General features: G+C 50.1%; 1 protein-coding gene across 1 annotated transcript in view; it reads left to right on the forward strand.

Moving 5' to 3' along the window:
* The window catches only part of RABEP1 (rabaptin, RAB GTPase binding effector protein 1), a 989154-nt gene that overhangs the window by 868078 nt on the left and 94205 nt on the right, over positions 1-26871 (forward strand). Inside the window, exons 15-16 of the mRNA XM_085649558.1 lie at positions 11450-11505; positions 12015-12113. Coding sequence (XP_085505684.1) covers positions 11450-11505; positions 12015-12113 — 155 coding nt within the window. The remainder of the gene's footprint in view (positions 1-11449; positions 11506-12014; positions 12114-26871) is intronic.

Here is a 26871-nt window from a genome sequence, read left to right on the forward strand (position 1 = left end):
AGTACAGGACGAGGACTAGGGGACCTGCACCTCTGTCTGGTGTAGCTGCCACAGGCGCGGAAGCGGCTTCTGGGCGCCCCTCCGCACAAGCTGCTGCAATTGTACGCTGACTGACTGCTCGGGGGCTGGGACGCACTGGCCTCCGCTTCTGCTGCAGGACGAGGAAGGGACACCCGCGACACCTCTCCGGGGAGCCGGCAGCATGCGGAACTTGCAGGTGATGGAGGACCCGGCGTGGGGCAGCCTCGTCAAGGAGGTGAACGGCTTCAAGAAACTCAAGTGCAAGAACAAGGAGGCGATGAAGCAGATGCACGGCTTGAAGCAGTGCAGGGCGACCCTCAAGTGTGGCAGTATGACGTCATGTTCCGGCTGCTGCTCATAGGGAGTCCAACTTGGGCTAGACCTGTCTGCTGTGCACATCCACCAACAACCAGTTCCACTCATCGCACATCTCCACGATAGGTGAGACATGTCAACGTTCATTCATTCACCCAATCATATATGGGGTCCCAATATGTGCCCTAGATGTGCATACTTTCACCTGTGCTCCCTGAGGGGCACCCGTGCATAGTGTTGGCTGTAGACATATATACATTAATTCATCCATTCCTTCAGGGTGGTTCCCTAAATGTGATGTAGAGATAATAGATTTGAATACTAGCAAATATGACATCCGATGGCTGCATCCTGGCATGTACATGTGCTCTGGGAATGCCCCCATTCACTCATCCATTCATTTATAGTGATCCCAGTAAAATAGTGCTTAAGCTGCCCCCAGAGCTTTCTAAAGACATCACCCCATTAATTCATCCAATCATTGATTTTGCTCCAGGCATGTAGTATCTATTTGTATACTAGCGCTTGTGCTGCCCTCATTGTGCATCCTGGCATTTGAGATTTGTATAGCGTTGGTCACGCAGAGCCAGGCTGGAGGCACTGAAGCCTGCACATAAAGTTTGGTTAACACAAATATCGTTGTTGTGGTTTTCTATGTTTTTGATACACTGGCTTTGTAACATGTCAGCATGGCACTACTCTCCGAACATAATGAAGGTACTGCTTGGCAAAGAGGTGGCGCGATTTATAAGGAGACGAGTGTCACAGCAATATATTCCATGTATACAAAATTGCACAAATATTAATGAATTAAAATAAAGCTTTTGTGTTTATTCACTTTATGCGCCGCTCCCCTTTGAAGACCAGCTCACCATTCGCCTTCGGTAAAGCTTGCCAACTACTGCCAAGGCTGCCCAGGGGGGCCACGTAGGGGACCCTCCAACAGGGCGGCCGCCTAAGTGCCACAGGAAGGCACAGGATTCAGACTAGGCTTTCTGGTCTGGGGACCAAGGCGTCAGCTGGCCGCGTCCCTTCCGGCCGTGGGGGGTGGTGGGTGGGTTGGAGAGAACAAGGGTACAAATGCCTTCCCCCGCCCACTGTGCAGCCACTTGACCGCTGCCCGTCTCGCTGTTTGTGTCCTGACCTGTGACCCTCGGGAGCTGCAGGGGCGGTGAGTGCATTGCTGCCCCCCCTTCATTGTCCCTTGGCGGCTGAATTGAGGCCCTTTAGCTCGGCCACTGCAGTCGCCGGGGGGGGGGGGTAGGAATGCTCCCAGGGGGGCCCACATGCCCTCCACGCCGCTCGGGCCCTGGCCCTGTTTGGTGTTAGTGGTTATGAGAGGGGGTGCCAACGAGCGTAGCGAGGCTCCCCTCCTTTCGTCTGTTTCAGGGCAGCTGAGCAGGGTCCGGCCGGCGAGAGCAGGACCGTAGTGGTGTGTTGGGGGAAAGGCAGCGTAGTCGATGCCCCCCTGCATCTCTTTACGGGGGCCGGGTATGCGGGGGTGGGTAGCGAGCCTTGCCTTGACCCTCCCCTCCCCACCCCCCACCATGTCGTCAGTGCCGGTTTTAGGGCCCCGACTGTTGGGTTGGAGGAGGGCAGCGAACGTCGCAACCGTAACAAAGCAGCCTGAAACAAGAATAGTTCCCTGATCCACAGACCCCCCCAGCCTGTCACGAGGACCATTGTCCGGGGGTGGCCGCCATCAGTATCACAATTCTACCGCTTCACGCTGCTTGCAGGAACTGTGGGGGTTGGGCGGAGCTCACACACTGAACGGGGGACCGATTCCTTGCTCCGCTTGGCCGTGCCTGCCATGGATCACAGGCTTGATTTGCTCAGAAGCCCGGGGTTTCTCCTCCCGCCAATTCAGGTCCCTGTGCAAGGCGGGGGATGTCCACTGTTGAGCAAATGGGGGAGAGGGGGCTGCATTCTCGCATCGCTCCCCAATTCCCCCCCACTAATATGCTGGCTTGGCCATGGGGCAGCAGGGGGATCGCGTGCAGAGGGCGGTGGTGCCCTTGATGGCCTGCCGATGCAGGCAGGCAATGTGCATACCGGGGCGAGCCCTAGGCCTCCCAGTAGTATGGAAGGGGCTTATTCTGCCCACAAAGGGTGCAAAGGGTGAAGGTACTGCTCACAGGTTTCCCGCGACACCATCTGGAGCTGATTCGGCCTTCCCCACCTGTTGAGTCTGAGCTTTAGTGCCAGTTTCCGGGGCAGAGGTAGTTACAACTGGATTATGGTATTGGGGTACGCGGGCCGTGGTATGTTTCAAGGTAAACCTGTGCTGGTACCAGCCCGAGGGGAAAACGGGCACAACCGGCCTGTTATGCACACAGGTGGGGAATAGATAGGTAGGATAGGTAGTCCGGGGCCCGCTGGGGGCAATTTTGTTTGGCCTCCGGGCGACCTCTCGCCCCCCCTTCTTTTCGGGGACTGCCGACCATGTCTCCAGGCCCCTTGGTACCCTGCACCATCGGAGTAACTATGGGGTTGGTCAGCAGGGTGCTGCTGCTCTTTGTCGCGGGTGGCCGCAGTCGGCGGGTGGCCGGTAACAATCAGAGCCGTGTGTTTGTTGCCCGGGGTGGCCTTGAAAGATCGTCTGCCTGTCGTGTAAGCATTGGCGGCGACGGCGCCTGCCTGTGGGACGGACTGTATTCATGAGGCCCCTTTGAGTGCACCTTCTTCTGCACTGGTACAGCGTATAGCTGTCCCACAGGAGGGCGGCTCAAGCCTCCCGTCGGTTCGGCGCCCTTTGTTTCAGGACATGGGCATGTTCGTGTGAGGTGGACTCGCTCCGAGGTTCAGCTGTGTAGGGCTGAAACGCGGATTTCTTTCTGGTTGCATCGGAGGCAGTGACAGATGCAGAGTTGGGTTTCCTACCTTTGATTCACCGGGGAAACCCTGAGAGAGAAGAGTCCAGTTGTGGCCATGGCTAGGTGCATGTCCTTTTGTAATTGTAACGTTGAAATGTTATTTTGCGTGCTTCTAGCATTGCGATGCGACCCTTGTGTGGCACTTGGTGGTTCCATGCAAGAGTTGCGCAGGTACCAGTATCGAGACATGGGCAGACTGTCTCGGGAGAGAAGGGTAGTTCCTGTCCGACACGACTCTGGGAGAGGAAGAGCTGAGCAGGCCTCAGAACCGGGGCTCGGACTCTGGCCCGCGTAGGCCTAAGGTTACGGGTGGGAGTCTGCATACCCGCGGGGATCTGTGGTGGCAGTGAGCATAGCAGGGCTCCTTCCCCAGTTCAGCCAGGCCTCCACTTATCAGTTAAGGGGGGCTCGGAGCTGGTGGTTGCGCTGTGGGAGGGCAGCGAGCACCGCGTGGCTCCTCCTCCCCCCCCCTTCATGGTGGGCATTCCATCTATGGTCAAGATGTTAAGTAGCGCTAGCAGTGTACGAATTCGGCCGCAGGAACCAACCCCTCTATTATCAGGCGCCCAACTCTTCTTCCTGTGTTTAGCAGAGTAGTGCGTTTCGTTCTCAAGAAGAGCAGTGGCTCTGGGGGCCAGGTTCAGGGCCCTGGCGGAAGTGTCTCACGTACAGCAGTAGGCTTTGAGTGTGATGTGAAGACACTGTAGGAGCTAAGGTAGCAGAGTGTCCGGCAGAAGTTGTGCATTGAGCAGGAATAACACCTCCGGGGAAGACCAGCTTGTTTGGGAGTTGAGAAGCAAACCTTATTCCGTGTGAATCCTTCAGCCCGTGTTGCCATTTGTCTCAGACGACAAGAGTCTAAGATATTTTATGCAGTACAGCTCGATTTTGTTGATTCTCTATTGTTGTTGCTGATTGATGTTTGGGTTGTTGGGCTGCCCTACTATCTTATGCTTATTCCCATGGAGCGAGCTGCGTCACATATCGCCATCAGATATACAAAGGCCCTCATTTGCCTCGCTGGTATTTTCTAAGTTGAGCCGATAGTTTCTAGCGCTTGGCACGGTCGCAGGCACTTATGAATGTGGGCACATGGTGGCGCGGTTTGTGCGATTTATTTGTGTGTTTATGTGCTTCGGGGTTAACTAAGTGAGGGCCCACTTTCGCACTGCACCACACCGGGTGGAGGCGCCACTGTTTTACTTTTGTAATTTTCTACATCCTAATTCCGAGATTCACTGGATCATACAGGGGCCAGCTGTATGGGTCGGGTATTGCCTTGGGATAGCAGGAAGGATAAGGCTTCATTGAGATGTTGTGCAACACCTGACCAACATGACTTGGGGAAATGGAGTGCCGCTTTGAATGGAGGTCAACGAGCTCACTCTGTGCTCCAGGGTAGCGCATGTCGTGGTGCACACTCTTCTTCATGGGCAGCACCACTAACAGCATCTCTCTCCGAAAGTTGTGGGGCAGACGTTTGCAGACCCGAGGCTCTCGAGTGGCACCTCTGGTTGCTTCACGCGGGTCATCTGGATGCCCACCAGGGCATTTTCAGGCAGGGGACTCTGGGGAGACTGGTTTATAAGGCTCAGCTGGTCATTGGCCCTGCTGCAGAGGTTGGAGCATGCAGCAGATCAGGTGTGTGCAGGCAGTGGCCAGCAGACATGCCGCTTGGTGGCAGGCCATTCGTTGTTGTCTTTGCCGTGAAGCACCACTGGTACAGGTAATGGTGGTATCTAGTCCCACACTACCTACCAAGTAATGGGATGATGTACTGCTGGGCACTGTAGGACACAGTGTCAAATTCATTTATGAAATGTAGTTGTACACGTGGGCACAGACTCATACTTGCAGAGGTGTCCAGGAGGCCAAAGTTTTGTCATATTGGAGGGGTAAGGCCCTTTTACGTGTTTGGACATACACTGTTAACATTGTGACTGGCATTCCGGGATGACCCTGTTCGCCAGCACTCACTGTTTTTGCAGGTGAGGAAGTTGATATCCTCACCGGTTAAGGTTTCTGCCCAAGATCAGAGTGTGGGGGGGCCGGACTTAGAACCGGTGCCTTCTGGTAAGGACGATGGGAGCTGGCCGCTTCTCTGCCCGAACGAGGTCAGTTCCATTACTACAGGGGTACGCATGATTGGTTAGCAGCCCGGGCCACTGCAGTCTGTTCGCTAGAATGGTTCCGCCCATGATTACGCATGAGGTGACACTGTGCATTTACACATGAGGTGACACTGTGCATTTACACATGAGGTGACACTGTGCATTTACACATGAGGTGACACTGCATTTACACATGAGGTGACGCCGGCTGCGGTTACGCATGAGGTGACGCCGGCTGCGGTTACGCATGAGGTGACGCCGGGTGCGGTTACACATGAGGTGGCGCTGTGTGCGGTTACACATGAGGTGGCGCGCGATGTGCAGTTACACATGAGGTGACACTGCAGTTACACATGATTTGACTGCGCAGTTACACACAAGGTGCCACAAGGTGCAAGTACTCAGTGACACCGGGTGCAAGCACACATGAGGATACGGTGCAAGTGCACATCAGGTGACACGGTGCACAAAGTGAGGATGGACTGGGAGGTGGCATCCAGTGGCCGGGATTATTACAAGCATTTCAACAACCGTGGCATGCTTGAAGGGAATAGGCAGCCGCTGTAATGAGAAGAGCCTGACGCTTTGAGTAAAAGTATAGTTTGCAAACTTGGAGTGTACTGCTAAAAACAGCTGGGGCCTCACATGTTATATGATGCATGTGTCCGGGGGCACACACACGTTACCAGCGGGGGGAAGCACCCCACTTTTCCAGGTAATAGGACCAGCAGTCCAGGGCATCTAAGTTCAGGGTAATCACAGGGGCGTCCAACTCTGTATTGGACTTGCCATGTTCCTGCGCTTCAAAGACAGAGGTTGAATGTCTCCTGAGAAGTTCAGCTTGCATTGTAGTTGTTTCAACATTGGAAGTGGGGCCTACAATCACCTTGCATTTTGCAGTTATAGAAAGAAAAGTATTGTAAAGGAATAGCAGTGTAGGAACTGGGCACACTTAGCAGTACAGCCAGCAATTATGAAGATTTGGGGGGTGTTTGCAGTATTATCAGGGAGCAGCGGCTACGTTCCGACAGCGTGAGGTACATGGATGACTGTCATGCTTTTATCCACAGGTTAGTGGGGCAGGTTAACAGGCCGCATCTTGTCTCGGTGGGTTTGATGTGTGGTCGGGTCATTTGACCGAGTATAGCCATTATCACTTGGTATATCTTGGCATGAAGGGATGCCAGGCAAGATTCTAGGAAAGGCAGGTAGCGGTACTTATTGGATATGTGATGTACTGTCTCACAGGCAGGCCGCCATGCAAGGGGACTATGTACCTAGGTCACTCACATCAAGAAGAGGTGCCCAGTGGAACCATGAGGGGGACTGCACGGAACAGGACACTGCACAGGTTAGATGCCGGCGAATTGTGGCTGCACTAATGCACATGGCAAAGTAAGCCTGGACTGATTCACATGTGGGGGTGGTGGTGGTGGCCCTACCTCATTTCACAGGATCACTCCCTGTTGGGTATATCTAACGATCATCTCTTTTTGCGCTTTAAATTTGCAGCCTCTCTTGTCTCAGCCATACTGTGAGTAGGTTAGCCATGGACTTTAAGAAGTGCTGCAATGGCCCTCTAATGCTATAGTACAGCATCTAGTTTACCAGTGCTATTTACCTTCATTAGCACCAGCAGCGGCTCACATGGGTAGCAGTAAAGTTTCCTTTTATTTTGCCCGGGATTGGGGCTGGCAATGCCATCAAACTTTGCAGCCAGAAACTGAACAGGCAAAGACATACCTGTGATGGTGCAACGCGCACTCAGCAGTAGAGCCAGCTAAGTTTCAACATAATCCTGGTATACCGACAGTGATAAACGTAAGGTCATGGGCTACACATGAATAGGCGCTTTCTTTCAGCTGGGGCGTGAGTGTGCCATTCCCAAGAGGGTGCGGGTTGCCTTGTCAGTGCTGATAAAGAGGGGATGGAGCACTAATACGGACAACTACCAGAGCATATTTTGCAGTCATAGTTATGGTCAAATTGATTAAATTGTTGGCATTTTACCAGTTGATTCAGTTAAGCGAATTTTCCTTGGGGGTTGTCAGCGAACATTTGGACTGCAATGTTGGTGGTTAGCCGATTGGCAGGCCTTTTAGATGTGTGTTTCTAGCTCAGGCATGTCCAAGTATGGGTTATGGTGTCTGAAGTCTGCCCTGGATACAAGTTCAGACAGGTGAAGCGGCAGAACTGAAAGGGGCTTGGGTTCGACCACTGGTCACAGGTTCAGATCCTGGTAGGTCCACTTAGCAGTTGATCCTTCTGAGATCGATGAAACAAGTACCATTTAGTTGAGTAACAACAACATGGCCAAATTCTCCCGCCCTATAGCCTTGGCTGGCAGCCATGCAGGTTGTGGAAGTTGTCATCCAACGAGTGTGCTATGGTCCATAAGATTGGGGAAACCCCTGGGTTAAGCACAAATGGGCTACAAATATTAAAGAACATATGGCATTCCCAGTATTCAAAAAAGGACATGGAATTTTTACATATGGTTCCCCTCTGGTTCACACTGTCCTGTCTGCTTCCTGGTATACTAACAGAAGTTTAACAGGTGGGGCGATGGGAATCCCAAGGCATTTAAGGGGACAGCCGGCCGTAAGCCACCCTGGGAGGGGTGGTGTAATTGTGCAGGCACTGGAACAGCTTCTGTAGAAGCAGCGGCCCGGGTGGGGGGCGTGTGTCTCCCCTCTCCTCACTGGGGTCTGAAAGCTGGGAGTCAAGGATTTGACTTTCCAGGGTAGGAGGGTCCTGCTGCCAGAATTAAATTACCCTTGGTGTAAGTTTAGCATCCATCCCTGAACAGAGGGGTTTTAGTTTTATCAGTCTGAAATCCACAGGGAGTTGAGAAAGGACGGTGGCACCTGTCCAGAAGGGGCAGGCTGTCCTCCGGTCCAGTATAGGCTTGGACTTATTTTGGCTGGTCCTGGGACAGTCCCGGGAATCAGCAGGATGTAGGTAAGATGCCTACCTTGGTGGGGGGCCCTGGTTGTGACGGTGGCCAGCCCCAGAGCTGTGGAGGAGTTACATGGCTATCCAGAGTCTGCAAGGAGGGTACTATATGCAGCAGCACAACAAGGGTGGTAAGCCAAGGATACCCAGGGATGTCTTAGCGTTGTCCCCTGGAAGAACGACAGCGCCCCATTAGTCCTATGGGCGGTTGTGGGTCTGAGCAACTGGGGGCTACCTGGAAAGCTCCGCCCACCTTTTGGGGGGCGTGAGTAAGGGCGTGGACTGCCGGTCCACTGATGGGAGGGCCCCTCCCAATATTGGTAACCACCGATTGGCGACGGTCACGGTGTAATTTGGCTCATCAGGCGGGCAGGCGGCATAGGGGCTGGCCTGCCCTTGGATCGCCCGTAAGATAACCCACCATGTTGGCATTTTTGTTATGCAAATAAACCTGCAGCAATTTTCTCCACTAACAAAGTGTCTTGTGGTTTATTTATGTATGTTGCTGTATGAGAACTGAGGAGTGTTGCCGATATTGGCACTATGCGCAGGGCCCAGCATTGCGGCTTGGTTAATCCCTGCTCATGTGGCTGCATTTGGAGATTTAATGGTCTACCCCTGCAGAATTAGATTACAGTATGGAATCTAACAAAAAAACAGAATTCAAGTAACGTAATAGTTACAAAACGGACTCCCCCCACCCCCCATTCTGCCCTGTTATGTTTCTCTAAACAAACCCCTTTGAATTGCTCATGCACAATAGTACTCGTCATGTCACATATGACTTAATCTGAGACATCACCACCCAGTGTAACTATATGTGCTTAGCAAATGGCAAATTTCGTGCATGCTCCCCAGTCGACGACAAAGTTATAAGCAAACGCTAAATGCCTTTGTAATGGATGCTTACAGCGATAACTAAACAGTTTCCATTGCTGACTCTAATATATAGAGTATACATATAAATACCATATTTTCAGTTACTGAGCTGTGCTTCAACAGCCGCGCACTTACTGCACCCGCTAGCGCTCATGACCGAACACACCCGTCTCTACAGCACCTAGAATGCATTTTCAACGCCATGCTACTTGCCCCTCTAGAACACCGCGAGTCAAAAACATTCAGTCCACTGTCGTGGTCCAGCGGATAATTGCAGTGCTGTGTATGTGTTTATTTAAGCGATAAATACTATGTATAGGCAATGGGTTGCCATAACTGCATTTAGCAGTAGGTAGTTTCACTTTCCATGAGTAGTTTCAGGTCCTAAGCTGCAGCGCGCACTGTGCGTTCCGTCAGCTGTGTATTCATAGACCTGCCAATTGTGTCTTGGAGCCCGTTAGTTTTAGTAGGTTGGGGATTAGGCATCCCCTTCTGATGTTTCTTTCAAAGAATGGTTGTTGCATGTCCCTCCGAGGTGCCAGGCGAGTACTTGTCTAGAACTTTATAATGTTCTGCGGTGTTATGGTGGTCACTAAACATTTTGAGTCATACTGGAAATGTTGGTGAATGTTCATTTGTTTGTCTCTGCAAGGGGAGTTTGTACACTGTTATCCTGCCTTTATAATTGCCTATATCCGCGAAAACATGAGGACGGAAGCAGCCACCTTTCCTGATAAGGAAAGGTAAATTTCACTACGTTACACAGCACTCAGTAAAATGTGCTGCATGGCTACACACTTACAAGGTCCAAAATGCGAGACCTATTGGCTATGCCAATGCTTGTTTTCTCTTCTTGTGTGCTGCTTTCCCCACCCTTCTCTATCCTTTCCCATCCACTCATCCATTTTTTCCTACGCCCATGGTCTTTTTTTTATTTTTATTTTTCTGTTTTTGCCCTCAAACAAAAAAACTTTTATGTACCAATCCAAGTGGCTTTGGTCATTTTGGATCACTAAATTATAAAAAGGAAAATAGAGCCTGCTTCGCGATATTGTATAATTTTTCTTTTCAAATATTTTGCATTAATGGCAACTTCATTTGCACAACTAATAAGTAATAAAGTAGAGATTTATTTCCTTTGATGATGCTTGTTTTACGAAGGGTACTAGTGAGGCACGCTTTTAATGATGGAAGCGTAATATGTATGTATGTACCAACAAAAGCTCCCAAGTAACAAAGGGTTGTGGTTCCTCCTCTGCATGTCGAGGTATTCACTAAGCAGATATTTAGAAAGAGCCCAGGGACTAAGTGTAACAATATTACATTAAAGATAACATGACCCATTTCTTCTTAGGCCTGTTTTTCAGTCTCTTTGGTCCATTATGTTTGCTGTATACCAAGAGCTTTGTTTTGACTGTGGCTGGAGTTTGTTGGAAGGGGTGTGTGGTTGAGTAGGATTGTTGTGTATTAGCTGGTCCTAGGTTCAGATATTTCCTTTTGGTTTGTGTGTATGATGTGATCGGTTTACAGTAAGCAACTTTACTGAATGATTAGAAACACACTGTACATGTTATAAGAAACTGAATTGTGTAGTATATTTAAGTTGCATTTGAATGCATCTAGGCTAGAGTGATTGTTTTGAAGGACCTTGTTTAGTATAGGTCCTTCATCGTGTCTCAGAGTTTCTCTGCAGTTGTTCTACCGTTTGATGCTTGTGTGAGAATAGCCAAGGTTTCACATGCAGTAGGACATGTGTATTTGGCCTCCTTGGCTTTTTAGCTTCCTTGTGTTCTGTTGTATGCCGAGAGTACATCGAGGGATGACGTGCAGTGCCTCACTGAAAGATAGGGTGCAGAATGAGGCTAGTTTAAAAAATACGATTTATCCTGAAAACCATGTGTAAAATCATTGACTGCACGTATTTAAACTTAATATTGACATTGATTTACTATCACTTGTGACATCCGCCTCAGAAAACATAAGTTTAGAAAAGAGCTTTAACCTAAACTGATAGTGGCGATTATTTGCTCTGGCATGCTAAATCTGACTGAGGATCTTCTGATTTTTATGCCGAAAGTTCACTTAGGAATACATATTTTGTTTCCTTGCTGCAAACCTATTTCATTACCAGGGAGAGGTTAGATCAGTAACTAAAAAAACAATATTATAATTATAACATTTGTGTATTTCCTTAATCGTGTGAAGTCTATTTGCTTATGTATGTTATGCTTTTTGGAATTGCATGATACTCTTGGCACTGTATAAACTTAAATACAATTTTCTCATCTCTAGCTTCCGTTTCCAGTTTGAAAACAGAATTAGATCGGATTAAGCAAGAAAAGGACCAGGTAAACGTTAGCCTGATTCCTATTTAGCATTAACATTATATAAATGCAGACCACATTTACGTTTGTTGAATTTTACTTTTTTATTTGTTCTTTACTCTTGAAAGCATGTTTTATTTATTACCTATTAACATTCTGTGTTCACAAATTCGATCTGCATGCCAAAGTATTAAATTTAATAATTTGTTTATTTTATTTTTAGAATATGCAGTTAAACGTAATGTTTTGAACACATCGAAAAATGCACAAAAATAGACCGTCTTAATGTATTTTCCTTAATATTCATGGAAAATGTTTATGTTCAATGTACGTCGTTTATGTTGATGTCTGTAGAAATCCTTTTGTGTAAACATACTTTAGAAGATCTTTTATTTATAGGGTCTTTGGCCGACGTGAACTGGAAAACTGATGCCTGAAAAAAATGGTTTCTGCACAGCAGTTAATTTTGCCTTTAAAACTGGGCTCAAATCCTTTTGAAGCATTTGTTTTTTCTTGTTCTCTTTACTACATAGCTAGAGGCTGCTTTGCAGGAAAAGACACAAGAATTACAGGACCTCCAGGAACTTAAAACGACATTGGAAGAACAGCTCAAGAGGGAAACTGAAGCAAAGGTAAACTACTGGAGAGAAGATAGCAAAGCATAACAGCATTGTGCCCCAAAAGAAGAAAAAAGTAAATATTTTAGGTTGACCCTCAAGTCAATGGGGGTACCGTCATATATGCTGAATATCCTTATAGATTACACAAATAGAATTATGTACTAGTACATTGGAGCAAGCTAGGAGTGCTCACAGATCAAATACCAATACAGAGGGGTTTGTCAAGGCTGTGTTTAGCCCCCACTTTGTCCTCTCTTCATTTATCAGTGATATCATCAACTTCCTAGGCGAGGGTGTTTATCGCCCCCCCCTCCCCCCCTTAAACTAGAGGGAATATCTACACCGGTTCCCCTCTTTGAAGACGATAGTCTCCTTTTGTTGCAATCCATTATGGGTTTGCAGAACTTACTGAATAAATGTATTGATGTTTGTGTTTCCCGGGGTTTGGAGGTTAATACTAAAGAAAAAAACAAATGCATGGTCCTTAACCCACATAACGCACATAAGTCCTTTAGGGGTGACTTTAGGATGGGGGGGGGTCTGTCTGCAGAAAGTTGACTCATTTTGTTATCTTGAAATCAGAATTGACAACTAACATACATGAAAATCTCATATACAGAAAAGTTGTGTAGTAGTAATCTGCAGATCATCATCAGCAGTTAAGATGTACAAAGTCACTAAACCTTGATCAATTTCGCTCTGCTGCTTGACTGCCCTTCTGTAGTGCTCTCAGCTTGTTCTGTCTCTTACTTCTCTCTCTCTTCTTTATTCTGACTGCCTTTGCCTTGTTGGGCTTTGCTTTCCCTGCCCTTTTTCATGTTCTTTACTTTTCATGTGCCTTCATTTCTCTGCCCTTTTTTTTTTTTTTTGCATTTTCCTCCTGCTCTCGTCGCCCCTGCTGCTGCGATCCCCCACGGCCCTGGCCCCCTCCAGTGTCCCTTTCTGCTCCTGCCCGTCCGCATCTGGACTGCGCCCAGCCCCTTGAACCCTGGTTCTCGGAAATACCACCACTATGACTTGAGCAACCTCCTCGCCCTCAACCCTGGACGCCACACTACCTGCCACCTAGCATCTCCGAAGAAGATCCATTGACCTTCGCCTGCCAGAACTGCAACCACGCCACACGCCTCCTCCTCTCGCCAACCAGCCGACCAACAGCTCACCCGACCGAATGAACTGCATCCTCTTCAACGAGCGATTCCCTCCACAAACACGCCACAGAAATCTGGGACCTCCTCGACTCCACCTCTCCCGACATTGCTTTCTTCACAGAAACCTGGACCAAACCCGGCTCCAGACAGGACATCCCCATCGCCGACGGCTACAAAATCACCCTCAAAGACCGCCCCGACCGCCCAGGAGGAGGCATCGCCCACAAGAACCCCCTCTGACTAACCGCACACTCTAAAGACCAAACGACCACCATCGAAGACCTCCACTTCCAGATACACAACAGCCCCAACACCACCCTCTGCTGCACTCTCGTCTACAGGCTCCCGGGCCCCTAACCGTCTTTCACCGACGCCATCATAGACCAAATCGTACCCCAAGCTCTCGCATCCACCGACTACATCCTACTCGGAGACCTCCATTTCCACCTAGACATCTTCAGCGACAAGAACACCACCTCCCTACTGGAGAATCTCGCCAACATCAGACTCTGTCAGCAGCTAGTCACCACACCGACACACACAGCCAGACACACGCTCAACCCCGTTTCTCTGCCAGCAGGAACATCAGCTACAGCCACGCCACCGAACTCTCCTAGACCGACCACTGCTGCCTGCATCTCGCCTTCGCCACACCCACCGCTCACCACTGCCCCGCACTCCCTCGTCGCAGCTGAGGCAAGGCCACCGAAAAACTTCTCATCGACTCACTCAGCACAACCAATGCCAACTCACGCCACCAACGCAGCACACAACCTCCACCGATGGATCTCCAACCGCTCCGACACTCTTGCACCCCTCAAGAAGAGACAAGGCAAGCAACACTCCAAGAAAGCCAGCTGGTTCACTCCTGCCCTCCACGAGTTCAGACATACCTGCCGACAACTCGAGAAGAGATGGAGGAACAACAAAACCCCGGAAACTCATACGACATTCAAATCCGCCGTCACTGCACAACAGTGCCTTCCAAGACAGAATCAGCGCCAACGCACCCAACAGCAAATAACTCTCCGCCATCGTCCAGTATTTCGCCGCCAGGCACAACAGCGAGACCACAGATATCCCACCCTCCCAAGACCTCTGCAACAAACTCTGTACCTTCTTCCACCTCAAGATCAGGCAGTTCTACAACAGCTACGATGTCCCAGACCCTGCCACTACACGTGCCACCATGCCGCACCCCAACAGACCGTGCTCAGCTGGACCCCGCTCACAACAGAGGATACACTCAAGATCATGAAGAGCATCCACTCAGTAGGCCCGTCTGATCCTTGCCAGTTCCACATCTTCCACAGAGCAGCAGCCGCCCCCCAGCTTCGCCGCACCATCAACTGCTCCATCAAAACCGCCCCATTCCCCAACGACTGGAAACACGCCGAGATCATCTCCCTGATGAAGAAGCCGTCCTCAGACCCGACAGACCTCAAGAATGTCCGACTCATCTCCTTTCTCCCCTTCCCAGCCAAGGTCATCGAAAAGGCCATCAACGCCCACCTCTCAGAGTTCATCGAAGTAAACCACTTCCTGGACATCTCCCGATCGGGTTTCTGGAGCAACCACAGCATTGAGACTGCACTCCTCGCCACCACTGACTACATCCGCTCCCTCCTCGACCGGGGCGAGCCCACAGCCCTCATCCTACTGGACCTCTCGGCCACCTTTGACACCGTTTCTCACCGCACCCAAATCACGAGACTCCACAATGCTGGCATCCGTAGCAAGCCACTGGACTGGATCCTCTCCTTCCTCACTGGCTGGACTCGGCGAGTTAGACTACCCCTGTTCCTCTCAGAACCCACGGAAATCAGCTGCAGAGTGCTCCAGGGCTCCTCCCTGAGTCCCACCCTCTTCAACGTGTACATGGCCCCCCCTTGCAGGGATCATCAGAAGCCACGGACTCAAGATAGTCTCCTGCGCCGACGACACCCAGCTGATCCTATCCCTCACCAACAAACCCACGTCGCCAGATCCAACTTCCACAGCGGAATGAAGGCCGTCACCACCTGTATGAATGACAGCTGCGTCGAGCTCAACTCAGTCAAGACCGAAGTACTTATCCAGAGCCCCACCCCTGCAGCCTGGGTCTACTCCTGGTGGCCAGCCGCTCTGGGGCCTCCTCCCACCCCTACGGACCAGGCACTCGACCTTGGCATCATACTGGACTCATTGCTCACAGTAAACCGCTAAATCAACGCAGTTTACTCAGCCTGCTTCTACACACTCCACTTGCTTCAAAAGACCTTCAGATGTATCCCCACAGAATACAGAAAGACTGTCACCCATGCACTGATCACCAGCAGACTCTACTACGGCAACGCACTCTACGATAGCGTCACCCAGAAACAGCTCAAGAAACTTCAAAATGCAGCTGCCAGACTGATCCTCGACATCCCCCACCACAGCCACATCACGCAATATCTCCAACAACTCCACTGGCTCCCGGTCAACAAAAGAATCACCTTCAAGCTCCTCACAAATGCCTACAAAGCTCTCCACAACATGGGACCAGCGTACCTGAACCACTGCCTCACATTCCACATATCCGCCAGACAACTCCGTTCCGCCCAACACACCCTAGCCTCCGTCCCCAAAATCCACAAGACCAGAACCAGAGGAAGTTCATTCTCCTTCCTCCCTGCCAAGACCTGGAACTCCTTGCCCCTCCACCTCAGGCAATCCGTGCCACTAACCCAGTTCAAGAAGGACCTCAAGACCTGGCTCTTCAAATGATTCTCCACACCCAGAGGGACCAGCAGCCCCCCCATACCCTCCATCCAGCCCCTTGAGACCCTCACGGGTGAGTAGTCACGCTTTATAAACTCTTGATTGATTGATTCGGAAACGTATTCACCAATAGCTCCACTCGCAAGCGGAAGTCTAGCCATGAAGAAATGGTATATGTAAAACATGCAATGATGTAATTGAGACCATAGATCATGTTTTATTATCTTTCTCGATGTACAAATTGGCAAGAAAGAATTGGCTAAGACCTCTGTGCATGAATATAGCTTCAAACATTACTGTATTGTCTTAAGGGTTTTTCACCCAGACACTAGTCCTCTAGGATTCAGTCTGAGCAAATTTGTATATGCTTTTTGGCTTATCAGAAAGCGGCAGGGATTCTTAATACAATCTAATGTAATAAATTAGTCCTCTGTATAATGTTTTGCCTTGCGGATTTTGCACACATTTGCTTATGCATTATTGTTTTTATTATTTTATGCCTTATTTTTGACTGATCATATGCACTGACTGGCCCATTGGGCATTTAGGGGTCTTTTGTCATGAACTATTGGTATTCTTCCTTTGTTTGAATTTATACATACTTGCACATTAAATATTGTATTTATTTTTATTTGCTGGTCTGTTTTTGTATATTTTGTAGGTTTTTCCCCCGAAATAACCAATTAAGAAAGGGAAAAAAAAATCAAATAACTGCTGCATTTTTCTCTGAAACAGATTTCACACTTGGCTCAGTTTACAAATGAAATAATTCTTAATTTAATATTTCATCAACCAAAGAAATTCAGTTATTTTTAGTGTTGTCTACCTTTGACAGAGTACTAAATGGGATGATTATGCCCTGGGTGGGAGTGGCGCTCACTCTTGCCGGTATGTATAGTGTTACTATTCTTTGGTATATGTTGCTCAGGGAGGGGGTAATCACCCAACACCCCCAATTCAGATCCAAGGATCCATATAACAATTTATATCAAGCCCTGGCACACATACAAACAGTATCTAAGTTAATGACTTATAGCAAAGAAACAAGCATGGCGTATATAGGTTAATTTATTGTTCTCTTGTTGTACCTCCAGCCAACACGTGTTTTGTCGTTCGGGACAAGAGACCTGTGACTTCCTCAAGGGCTTTAAATATACCGGATAGCGTTTTGAGCCTTCTGGCTGGTTGTAATTCCGTTCCAGCCTTAGTGTGGCTTGGAAAATTCCAAAAGTGGAGTGGTTGCTTCTGTCCTAAATATATCCGACACACATGGTTCAGTGTTGCGTCTGTGCGTCCGTTTTAGGCGGCGTATTTTGGCAGCCAGCGATAAGCTGTGTGTGGCAGCGTCCTAGTAACATCTGACCTCGGCACCACAGTATGGCCCTGTGGGTTGATAGTATGTTGATTTTGTTTTAGGAAGATGGAAATTAACATGAATGTTAGATTTAATATTTGAGACAAAAGTGCAATTTTCTATCTGTTACTTTGTTCCCTTTGCACTAACCCAACATCCTGTAAAATTCAGAAAATGTAAGTTGTTGTCTTGTTAAATCCTATACCCTTGAGTAAAGAAACATGCTTTTAAGATTTTCTTTAAGTTTTCCCCGCACAGTATCGCTTTTGTCAGGTAGTTGGGAAATATTTCTCTCTGATGGGTCACCCCAAACTTTTTTCCCTTCTTCCTCTTCTTCTCCCTGATCTCTTTTCTATTGGCTTTAGGATTCTGAGCACTCTGCCAGTGCTAAAGTGCATTTGCTCCCTCATCTAAACATGGTACCATTGGTTCATACCCATATTTAATTTACTCATAAGTCCAGAGTAAAAAGCACTTCATGTGCCCAGGGCCTGTAAATTAAATACTACTAGAGGGCCTACAACACTGATTGTGCCACTCACTTCAATAGCCCCCTAACCATGTCTCAGGCCTTCCCCTGCAGAGCTTGTGTGTGCAGTTTTAAAACTGCCATATCGATCTGGCAAGTTAAACCTCTTGCAATGCCTAAATCTTCCTTTTTATTGCATTTAAAAAAGTATTTTTGTTAGATTTTCTTATGTTACTGTACATGCAAACATGATAATCATGGTTACAATCGTTACATATCATAGTTTAGGTATGACTGATGCATGAGGTACGATGTCTGTTCTGTATCAATGGAAGCAATCAAACTTTCTGGACTAACTGGTTGCTCAAAACTGTCCGACTTGGGCATACTAGTCTTGCCATCATTGCATGCTTTAGAACATTTTTACATGCTAGGTACATACATGGCATGTGTTTGTGATATTGCAGCATATTAAGAATTCTAACATTGGCAAGGGGCAATTCTGTAAATATGCAATTTGTATCTAACTGTGCCCGGCAAAGTACCTAGGTTTCCCCGGCTCATTGCACGTCTTATTTGGCAACTGGTCTGTCTCGCACAACATCATACACTTTGTCTTGGATGTGTGTCTATGGTGCGACCTTTGATTTTGCTTCAGCGTACCGTGTTATACGATTATGTTATGCATGTGCTGGGTACATTTTGTCCCTTAACTGTGGAGGAGGGTTAATAATTGAAACTGTGACAAAGTAATAACTAACGGGTCGCCCAAGATCACCGTGGAGACAACTGTGCTGGCGTTGGTGCTTATTGTTGGTGTACTGGCCGCGGCCACGGCATGGGCTCAGGGTGCGGTCATTGCTGCACTTGTTTAGTGAGTTATTGTCTTTCGCTCTACCGCTGCTCCACTGTTTACCTGCGTGAGCCCTCTTCTATGTTGAGTGTTCCGAAGGTTCACGATCGGCTAGGATTTGCGAGGAAGGGTTGCTCTCTTGTGAGTGTGTCAATGCTGCTAGAATTGTGTCCCAGCTGGCCGCGAGAGTGAGCTTTCGGATCCCCAGCGTTTCCTCCCACCTGAGCGCTGTGCTCTCCGCCCTGTCCCAGTTAAGCATAGAGCGTCTCCACATTATGTGTGGTGGACCGGGGTCCTTCCATCTTTTCGTGATTAACCTTTTTGCCGCTGCCATCCCCAAATCTAAAAATCTAGCCGTGGCTTTATTGTTGCGGGTTCTGCAGTTTAAGTGTAGAAGGTGAATGTGCCACTCAAAGGGGAGCGTGCTGCCTGTGCTTTGTGTTAGTGCGTCCGCCGCTGCTGACCAGTAATCTGCCAGTGCAGGGCACCCCCACATCATGTGTAATATATCTGCATCTAGCTGCTTGCATCCGGAAGACGCTGCGTCTTGGCGATTTAAGTATTTGTTCATCTTTGCAGGCTAAGGTATGATCGGTGGGTAATGTAGAATTGTATTTGTCGTAGGCGCGCGTTTCTGGGGACTTGTGTTGGGCTAGCCAACACCGAATCCCATTCTTTATCTGTAAGCTGGTGTCTAAGGTCTGCCTCCCAGTGCTGGCGGAGAACCGATAGATTTGTCGCCGTGTGGTGCCTAAGTGAGGCTCCAAACTATTTGGTGCATTGCCCACCCCGCCCCATGACATGCAGGTACTGTATAGTGATGTGTTTCTCGAGTTCGGCAGACATTGTTCCCCATTTGGCTGCTGATGCAGGTAGGGAGCAGTGCAGTAGGAATTCGCCGGGGGGGCAGCTAGTCTTCTTCCACTAATGTGTATGAGACTAGGTTGTCCTCCCGGTATAGATTTCCTATGTCTTGCATGCCAGTTTCTGAGCTCCCCTGCTGTGGTTATCATGCCCCCTCTGGGCGTGCCCTCCATTGGCAGAGCCGGAGCATATGGTGTGGTTGTGCGGGTGATGTAGAATGCTCTGCGGAAGCACTTGTATGCCCCGTTCAGCAATAGCGAGTCTGGCGACTTGGACTTTGAACAGGGACAGAAAATTGCTGCTAGCTCCGTGGGCTGTAGGGGGGGAGGGGGGTTGGGTGGTTGCTGTGTCCCCTTTGTGGTGGTTGGCAAACCATCTGGCAACCCATTGTATTTGGGCTGCTAAGTAGAACTGTTCAAAGTGTGAGACTGCCAGGCCACCTCGGTCTACAGGCAGGTAGAGTTTGCTGATTGCCTCCCATGTGTCTGGAATTTCTCCATATGAAGTCTTTCATTCATTTTTCCAAGGGCTGGAAGAAGGCCGGGGGGACGTAGTGCAGGAGATTTGTGAAGTAGTAGAGAAGTCTGGGCAGCATTATCTTCTTTACCACAGCTATTTTTCCTGCCACTGATAGTGAGAGCGTAGACCAAAACGCCACTTGGAGACGGATCATGGTCAGAGCTCTCCCCAGGTTTCAATCTTGCAAGTCTTTTGGACTTCTGTATATGCGGATGTCCAGGTAGTGGAAAGTGTCCGCGCACCAGTGGACCCTCGTGCCAATGAGTGTATATCTTGGGTCTCCGCACAATTCGTTAAAGGAGTATAGGCAAGATTTAGCTGCGTTTACCTGAAGTCCTGATACTGAGGCAAAGCGTTCTAGTAGGACTTCTAGTCTCTGAGGAATGCAGTGGATATCTCGTATGTTTAACAGGAGATCGTCTGTGTACAGAGATATCGCGTACGTGCCATTCCCAAACATGATGCCGTCTGAAATCTCCATCCGTACTGCTTCAGCTAGGGGCTCAATGGCTAGGGCGAAGAGCAGAGGAGATGGGGGGCATCCCTACCTAGTCCCTCTGTGTACTTCTACAAGGTTAGATAGGGGCCTGTCTCCACCCGTACGGTGGGGGCACTGTATAGTAGTTTCACGATATTTGCGAAGGAGCCCCCTAATTAGTATTTGTCTAGCGCTGCAAATAGGAATCCCCCCACCAGAGAGTTGAATGCTTTCTCTAGGTCTAATATGAGGCAGCCAGCTCTCAGCCATTGGGTTTGTGAGTATGCAGCTATCCTGTGAAAGCGCCTTATATTTAAGGAGGTATTTCTAGAGGGCACAAAACCGTTTTGATCGCTGTGAACCAGGGTGGGGACCGCCTGTGCCAGTCTGTCTAAGAGCTTTTCTAGTACTTTATAATCTACATTGAGTATGGCAAGTGGCCTGTAAGAGCCTAGTTCTGTGGGGTCTTTATCAGGCTTGGGCAGGGACACTAAGTTGGCTTCATTCATAGACTAGGGGTGACTCTGCTCGCTAATGGCTGTTGCATACAGTGCGTGCAAGTGGGGAACGAGTATCGTGGGGTAAGCTTTGTAGAGTTCTGCTGGGAACCCGCCTGGGGTGTTTCCGCTTGCGAGCGCCATGATTGCACTACGAATTTCCCCGGCGTGAGGGGCTCATTTAGTGCCTCATTTTGCTCTTGTGTGACTTTCGGCACGTGTGTATTGACTCTAAGAATGCGTCGACTTGACTCTCTATCTGGGGCGCACTGGATTGGTATAGCTCGGTGTAGTGTTGTCAGTGCACTGTGTATTTCATATTGTGTGTATACCATTAAGCCTGTGCCTGTTTTCCGGACCGTTCTGGGGTGCCGCACCTGATCTTGATGCAGCAGCCATGCCAGTGTTCTGCCTGCGTGGTCTGCAGTGGTGTGTGTGAGTGCAGAGTGCGTCGCGTAGTTATGGCATCGGAGTTGCTTTAGCAAGACGGCGTGCTCCACTGGTAAGGAGTCTAATGTGTGTGTGTTTCTGTTCCCTTCTGATTGCTGCGTATCGTGTATCAGTAGCTTCCCTTCTATTTTGCCAAGCGCTGCGGTTAGTTGTTTGCATATGTTCCAACTAACCCCCATTCAGTGGCCCCTTATCGTTGCATTAAAGGCGTCCCATTCGAGGAGGTGGTCTTCCGTAGAGTGCTCATTGTTTTCAAAGTATTCTAGCATTACTGTCCCAACCGAGGAGCGGAACTTCTGGTCTTCCAGAGCCGCTGGCTGAAGTCACCATGTAGGTATCGGGACGGTCCATGTCCCATGTGAGCTGTAGTAATTGGGGATTGTGATATCAGTGTGTGTGTCCCAGGTATTCAATATGTTTGAGTGGGAGCACTACATGCGACCCCACAAATCGGTTAATCCTGACGTGCAGATCGTGGACAATGGAATGAAATGAGTATATGCGTGCCGTGGGGTTTCGTGTGTACCAGTATCTATTAGGGTCCAGTTCGTGAGCCATTCCTGCAGGATTTGTGCGTTGGAGATTGCCTGTGTGCATGGTAGGGGTGGGTATGACCTGTCTCGGTACACTTCCAGAACTGCGTTGAAGTCTCCCCCTATAATCCAGGGAATTCCACTCCATCTAGCAAGTACTTCTGTCAGTTTATGGAGGAACATGGTGTGATCTACATTTCGCGCGTACACTGAGCCCATAAGCAGCATCTGTCCATTCAGTTTACCTTTCACAAAGACGTACGTTCCCACTGGGTCTATTGCCACCTCTTCTACTGTGTGAGGGACGCCTGCCTTAACCCATATCAGCGCCTGGGATGGGTAGTTCGTGCTGTACACGTGGCCCCTCCAGCGCTTACAAAGGCATTCTGCCTCAGCCTGAGTAAGGTGTGTTTCTTGCAGGAAACCGATCTGCGAGTGCCTGTGCTGTAAGTATGCATATACTGAGTACCTCCAGGACGGTGTGTGCATGCCCCTCATGTTTCAGGTTATTGTATTAACTTGCACCATGGATGTATGGTGTGGCCCCTTGTGTGGGGGGGTTGGAATCATCTGCAATGTTGAGGGCGCCTGCCACGGGTATTGGGGTTGTGATGAACTGAAAGGGGGCTAAAGGTGCGTCAATAGGATGCTTAACATCATAAGAGCAAGTACGTAGTCATTGCTCGCCCTTACTATGGGGCCAAACCGTGGCAACTGGTGTGCTTGACATACTTAGTTTCGGGGTTGTGTGCTGTATACCTGTGCACTGTGCCGCTTGTCACGGTGTCTAGCAATGAGGAGAGCATTGTGATGAATTGTCCCGCCCGCGGCGTGCATGCAGTGTGTGGCCTTCCTTGTGGGCGGGAAAGCAGAGCCATAGTGCCTGTGTTAAATATGTCTGTTGGTCATGTCATGTGGCGGATGTGTAGTTTGTTGGGTTGCTCGCCTGCCGAAGTAATTATGTGCGGTTGTCTGGTGCGCTACTGTTAATTTACACAATAAAAGTATACTCTACAACAAGACTGTATCCAATTTTCAAATTATCTCATTGGATGTTTGCAGGGTGATGTCTGGTAGCTGAATGGAGTCACAGTCTTCGGACCTCGTCGGGGTCGATGCAGTCAGGCTGTCGGTTGGGGCGTGCGCAGTCCAGGGTCCCAGTTCGGAGAGCAAGTCTGCATGGCAGCCGCTGCATGAAAGGCCTTGCGACGTTCCATCTCCCTCTCTTCCACGTCTGGTACGACTGCCTGTGGATGCAACTGTTTGTGACTTGTTCTCCTCCTCCTCCTCCGGCGGCGGCCTCTTCTGCTTTGATGGGGTGATTGCCCTTGTGTCAGTGTCCTGGGTCTTGTCAGCCAGTCTGTTTCCTCAAGCCAGTCCCAGATCTCAGATGGCGTTTCAAAGAATTTGGTCTGGCCCTCACAGATGACATGCAGTTTCACCGGGAACATGAGAGAGTAACGTATATTCAAGGAATGTAGTTGCTGTTTCATTTCAAGGTATGAGCCCGTCGTCTTTGAACTTGGATAGTGTGGTCCGGGAACATCATTACCACTTAGTTCTGTACACGTACCTCAGCGAGTTTACATGCTTCCCTCAATATTGCTTCACTGTCCCTGTAATTGAGGAGCTTGAAGAGTAGCAGCTGAGGTCTGGCTCCCGGAGGCGGTTGGCAAGCTTGGCACCCTCTGGGCTCCCTCTACTACAAATTGTGGTGAGAGTACCTTGTCTGAGAGGATGTCGCGCAGCCATTGTTCCACGTACTCCACCAGGTCTTGTCCCTCCTCTTCCTCAGGAAGGCCCACTACGCATATATTGTTACGCCTCGAGCGGCCCTCTACATCCTCCAGACAGTCCTCCAGGATGACTATTCTGTCTGAGAGGTCTTGCAGCGCTGATGCATGGCTGCGCGTGACAGGTTTCAATTCTGCCAGGGCCTGTACGTTAGTTTGGATCTTCTTGGCCAGTTTTCAATTGTCTGCTTTTAGTAAGGTAAAATCTGTGGCGACCTTGTCTATTTTTGCCTCTAATGAACTCCGAGGGTTCTCTAGGGCAACACCGTTTTTTTTTTTTTTTTTTCCCCCCCCCGCCTGTGCCCATTGCTTCCGTGCGTTGATTATCTTGCGCCTTGGATTGTGCTGCCACTTGTGTGTTATTTCGAAGGCGCCCCATGACCGGCTGTTGAACGGTGGCCATTCAGGTGCTGCTCAGGGTCAACCGTTCTGTAAGGAGCCGGGAGCCTGGGCGGATCCACCCCCAGCAGAAACCAGGGAGTCCACAGTATATTTGGTAGCTGCCTGTGATTGCTACTCAGCAGAGGGCCCCCCACTGCTTTTAGGAGCAGTCCACGCGTTTCTCAACTGTGCGTTGCAAGCGTGTGGGTTTTCAGGTCCCTGACGCTGCCTCTGGAAGGATCATCTGTTTCACCGGTTGGGCTTGCCGTAGGCGTTGTGCATCTGCAGGGGGCCACCGCCTGCTGCCAGGAAGGAGGTGCCCATGATAGCCCAGCTCACGTTATTATCTTCCAGGCCCTCCAATTGTTTCGCTGTGCACACTTCTGTGCCTCCAGTGTATTGCTTGCTCTCTTGAGGAGCCAGGGCTGTATTCACCACGTTGAACTCAGCTGTGGGCAGTGCATCCCGGCCTTCCAGTGAGAATCCTGCTTTCCAGGATATCTCCACCTAGCGGTCCTGTCTCAAGGGGAGTTCGCGTTGCGTTCGCCTTGATCAGCTGATGCAGTTAATTGTGTCCCCGTGCATGGCTAAATTCTTGGGCAGGCGGATGTATGCATGTTCATGTGCCTACAGCCATGGCATGCCAGCCCCCACGGTCGGGTCGCAGCTGGGGCAATTGCGCAGTGTGAAGCGTCCAGTCTATTCTCACTGTATCTGTGAGTCAGTTCATGAAGTTCCTATCAGATCCGCATGCTGGACCTCGCCGCTGCGAGTACTCTCGCCTTATGTCTCTCTTGGGGATTTTGGAGCCGGGAAGGATCCCACTCTTCCGTGGGTGCACATCTTCCACCCATTGCGCATACTGGTAGGCAGGGCTCCACCCGACACCTCACTGCACCAGAGCTCTGCTTGCCATGTCTGCCCACTTGGCCATATGGTGCGCCGCTGCAGCCTACCGTGCCAGACGGGTCTTTGTCAATCTATTGTCGTGGGCAACGCCGTGTCAGGTAGCCCGCGCGTCTCTCTTTATGCCTGTTCTGCCATGTTGGGATCACCCCGGATTTGCTGCTATCATGCTTCAAGTTTACTGGAATGTGCTTCTCGTTCTCGCTCGGCCTACGTTGTGTAGAGCAGGCCGCTCACTAGCCCCCTAAGCGTTGCCTTGCTTCGGCGTACATTGATTCAGTCCCTCGCTCGTGAATGTTTCCACCTTTCGCCAGCCGCACCGGGCCCACTCTGGCTGCCTCCCGTGCAGTCTACTACCTACCCCCCCCCCTCCTACCCCCCCCACAGCCGGTCGCTCCTCAGGCCATGCTATCGCTTGCTACCTTGGGCTGTACCTTTGCAATGAGGCGCTGTGTTCTGTTCTGTGTACTAATGTATGCCCAGCGGCCGCATCTCATCCCGGTGACTCTGTTCTCCAGCAGGGGCCACTCAGCCCCCGCATTGTGTGACCTTGTAGTCCGGCAGGGCTCCACCCGACACCTCACTGCACCAGAGCTCTGCTTGCCATGTCTGCCCATTTGGCCATATGGTGCTCCGCTGCAGCCTACCGTGCCAGATGGGTCTTTGTCAATCTATTGTTGGGGGCAACGCCGTGTCAGGTAGCCCGCGCGTCTCTCTTCATGCCTGTTCCGCCATGTTGGGATCACCCCGGATTTGCTGCTAACATGCTGCAAGTTTACTGGAATGTGTTTCTCGCTCGGCCTACGTTGTGTAGAGCAGGCCGCTCACTAGCCCCCTAAGCGTTGCCTTGCTTCGGCGTACATTGATTCAGTCCCTCGCTCGTGAATGTTTCCACCTTTCGCCAGCCGCACCGGGCCCACTCTGGCTGCCTCCTGCGCAGTCTACTACCCCCCCCCCCCCCACAGCCGGTCGCTCCTCAGGCCGTGCTATCGCTTGCTACCTTGGGCTGTACCTTTGCAATGAGGCGCTGTGTTCTGTTCGGTGTACTAATGTATGCCCAGCGGCCGCATCTCGTCCCGGTGACTCTGTTCTCCAGCGGGGGCCACTCAGCCCCCACATCGTGTGACCTTGTAGTCCGGCAGGTCTCCTCTCGACTGCCTCCGTTTCTGGCCCTGGGTCTGCCGACAGCGACTCTGTCGGGCCCCGCTCGCCTTACAGATTCCGACAGGCCCTGCGCTTCACTGACCTGTGGGAAGCGACTGCTCTGGGGCACAGGTGTCGCGCACCCCCTGGCGCAGCTTGTCACAATGGAGTGCTCGGGAGTGCCCTCCACCCAAGGCTCCCACTTAGGCGCTCGCGGCCATGTTGTCCTGGTCCGCGGCAGGGCGCGTACTTGTTACAATGCGTATTTGGCAATAGAAATCCCTGGGTTTCAGACAGCAGCTCCTCTACTGCGTCCGCATTCGGTTCCACCTCCCTTCAGCACAGGGGGGCAGGACCACCCGGTGGTTTCACAGGAGAATCGGGACAGCACGAACGGAGCACTAAAGACTTGCGTCCGCCATCTTAGCTGGCTGGCCACGCCCACCTTCCTTTTTATTGCATACCACCTTCCTTTATATTGCATATAAGTCACCCTTAAGATAGACCCTGGACAGCCCAGGGTCTGGATGTAGTGTATTTAAAAAGTAGCACATGTACTTTGAAGTTTTACATGTCTTGGTAGTGAAAAACACTTACATTTGTTTTCACTACTCAGAGGCCTACCCCCTCTCATAGG

The sequence above is a fragment of the Triturus cristatus genome, chromosome 3_2 (genome assembly GCF_964204655.1).
Source record: "Triturus cristatus chromosome 3_2, aTriCri1.1, whole genome shotgun sequence".
In the NCBI taxonomy this organism is placed as follows: Eukaryota; Metazoa; Chordata; class Amphibia; order Caudata; family Salamandridae; genus Triturus; species Triturus cristatus.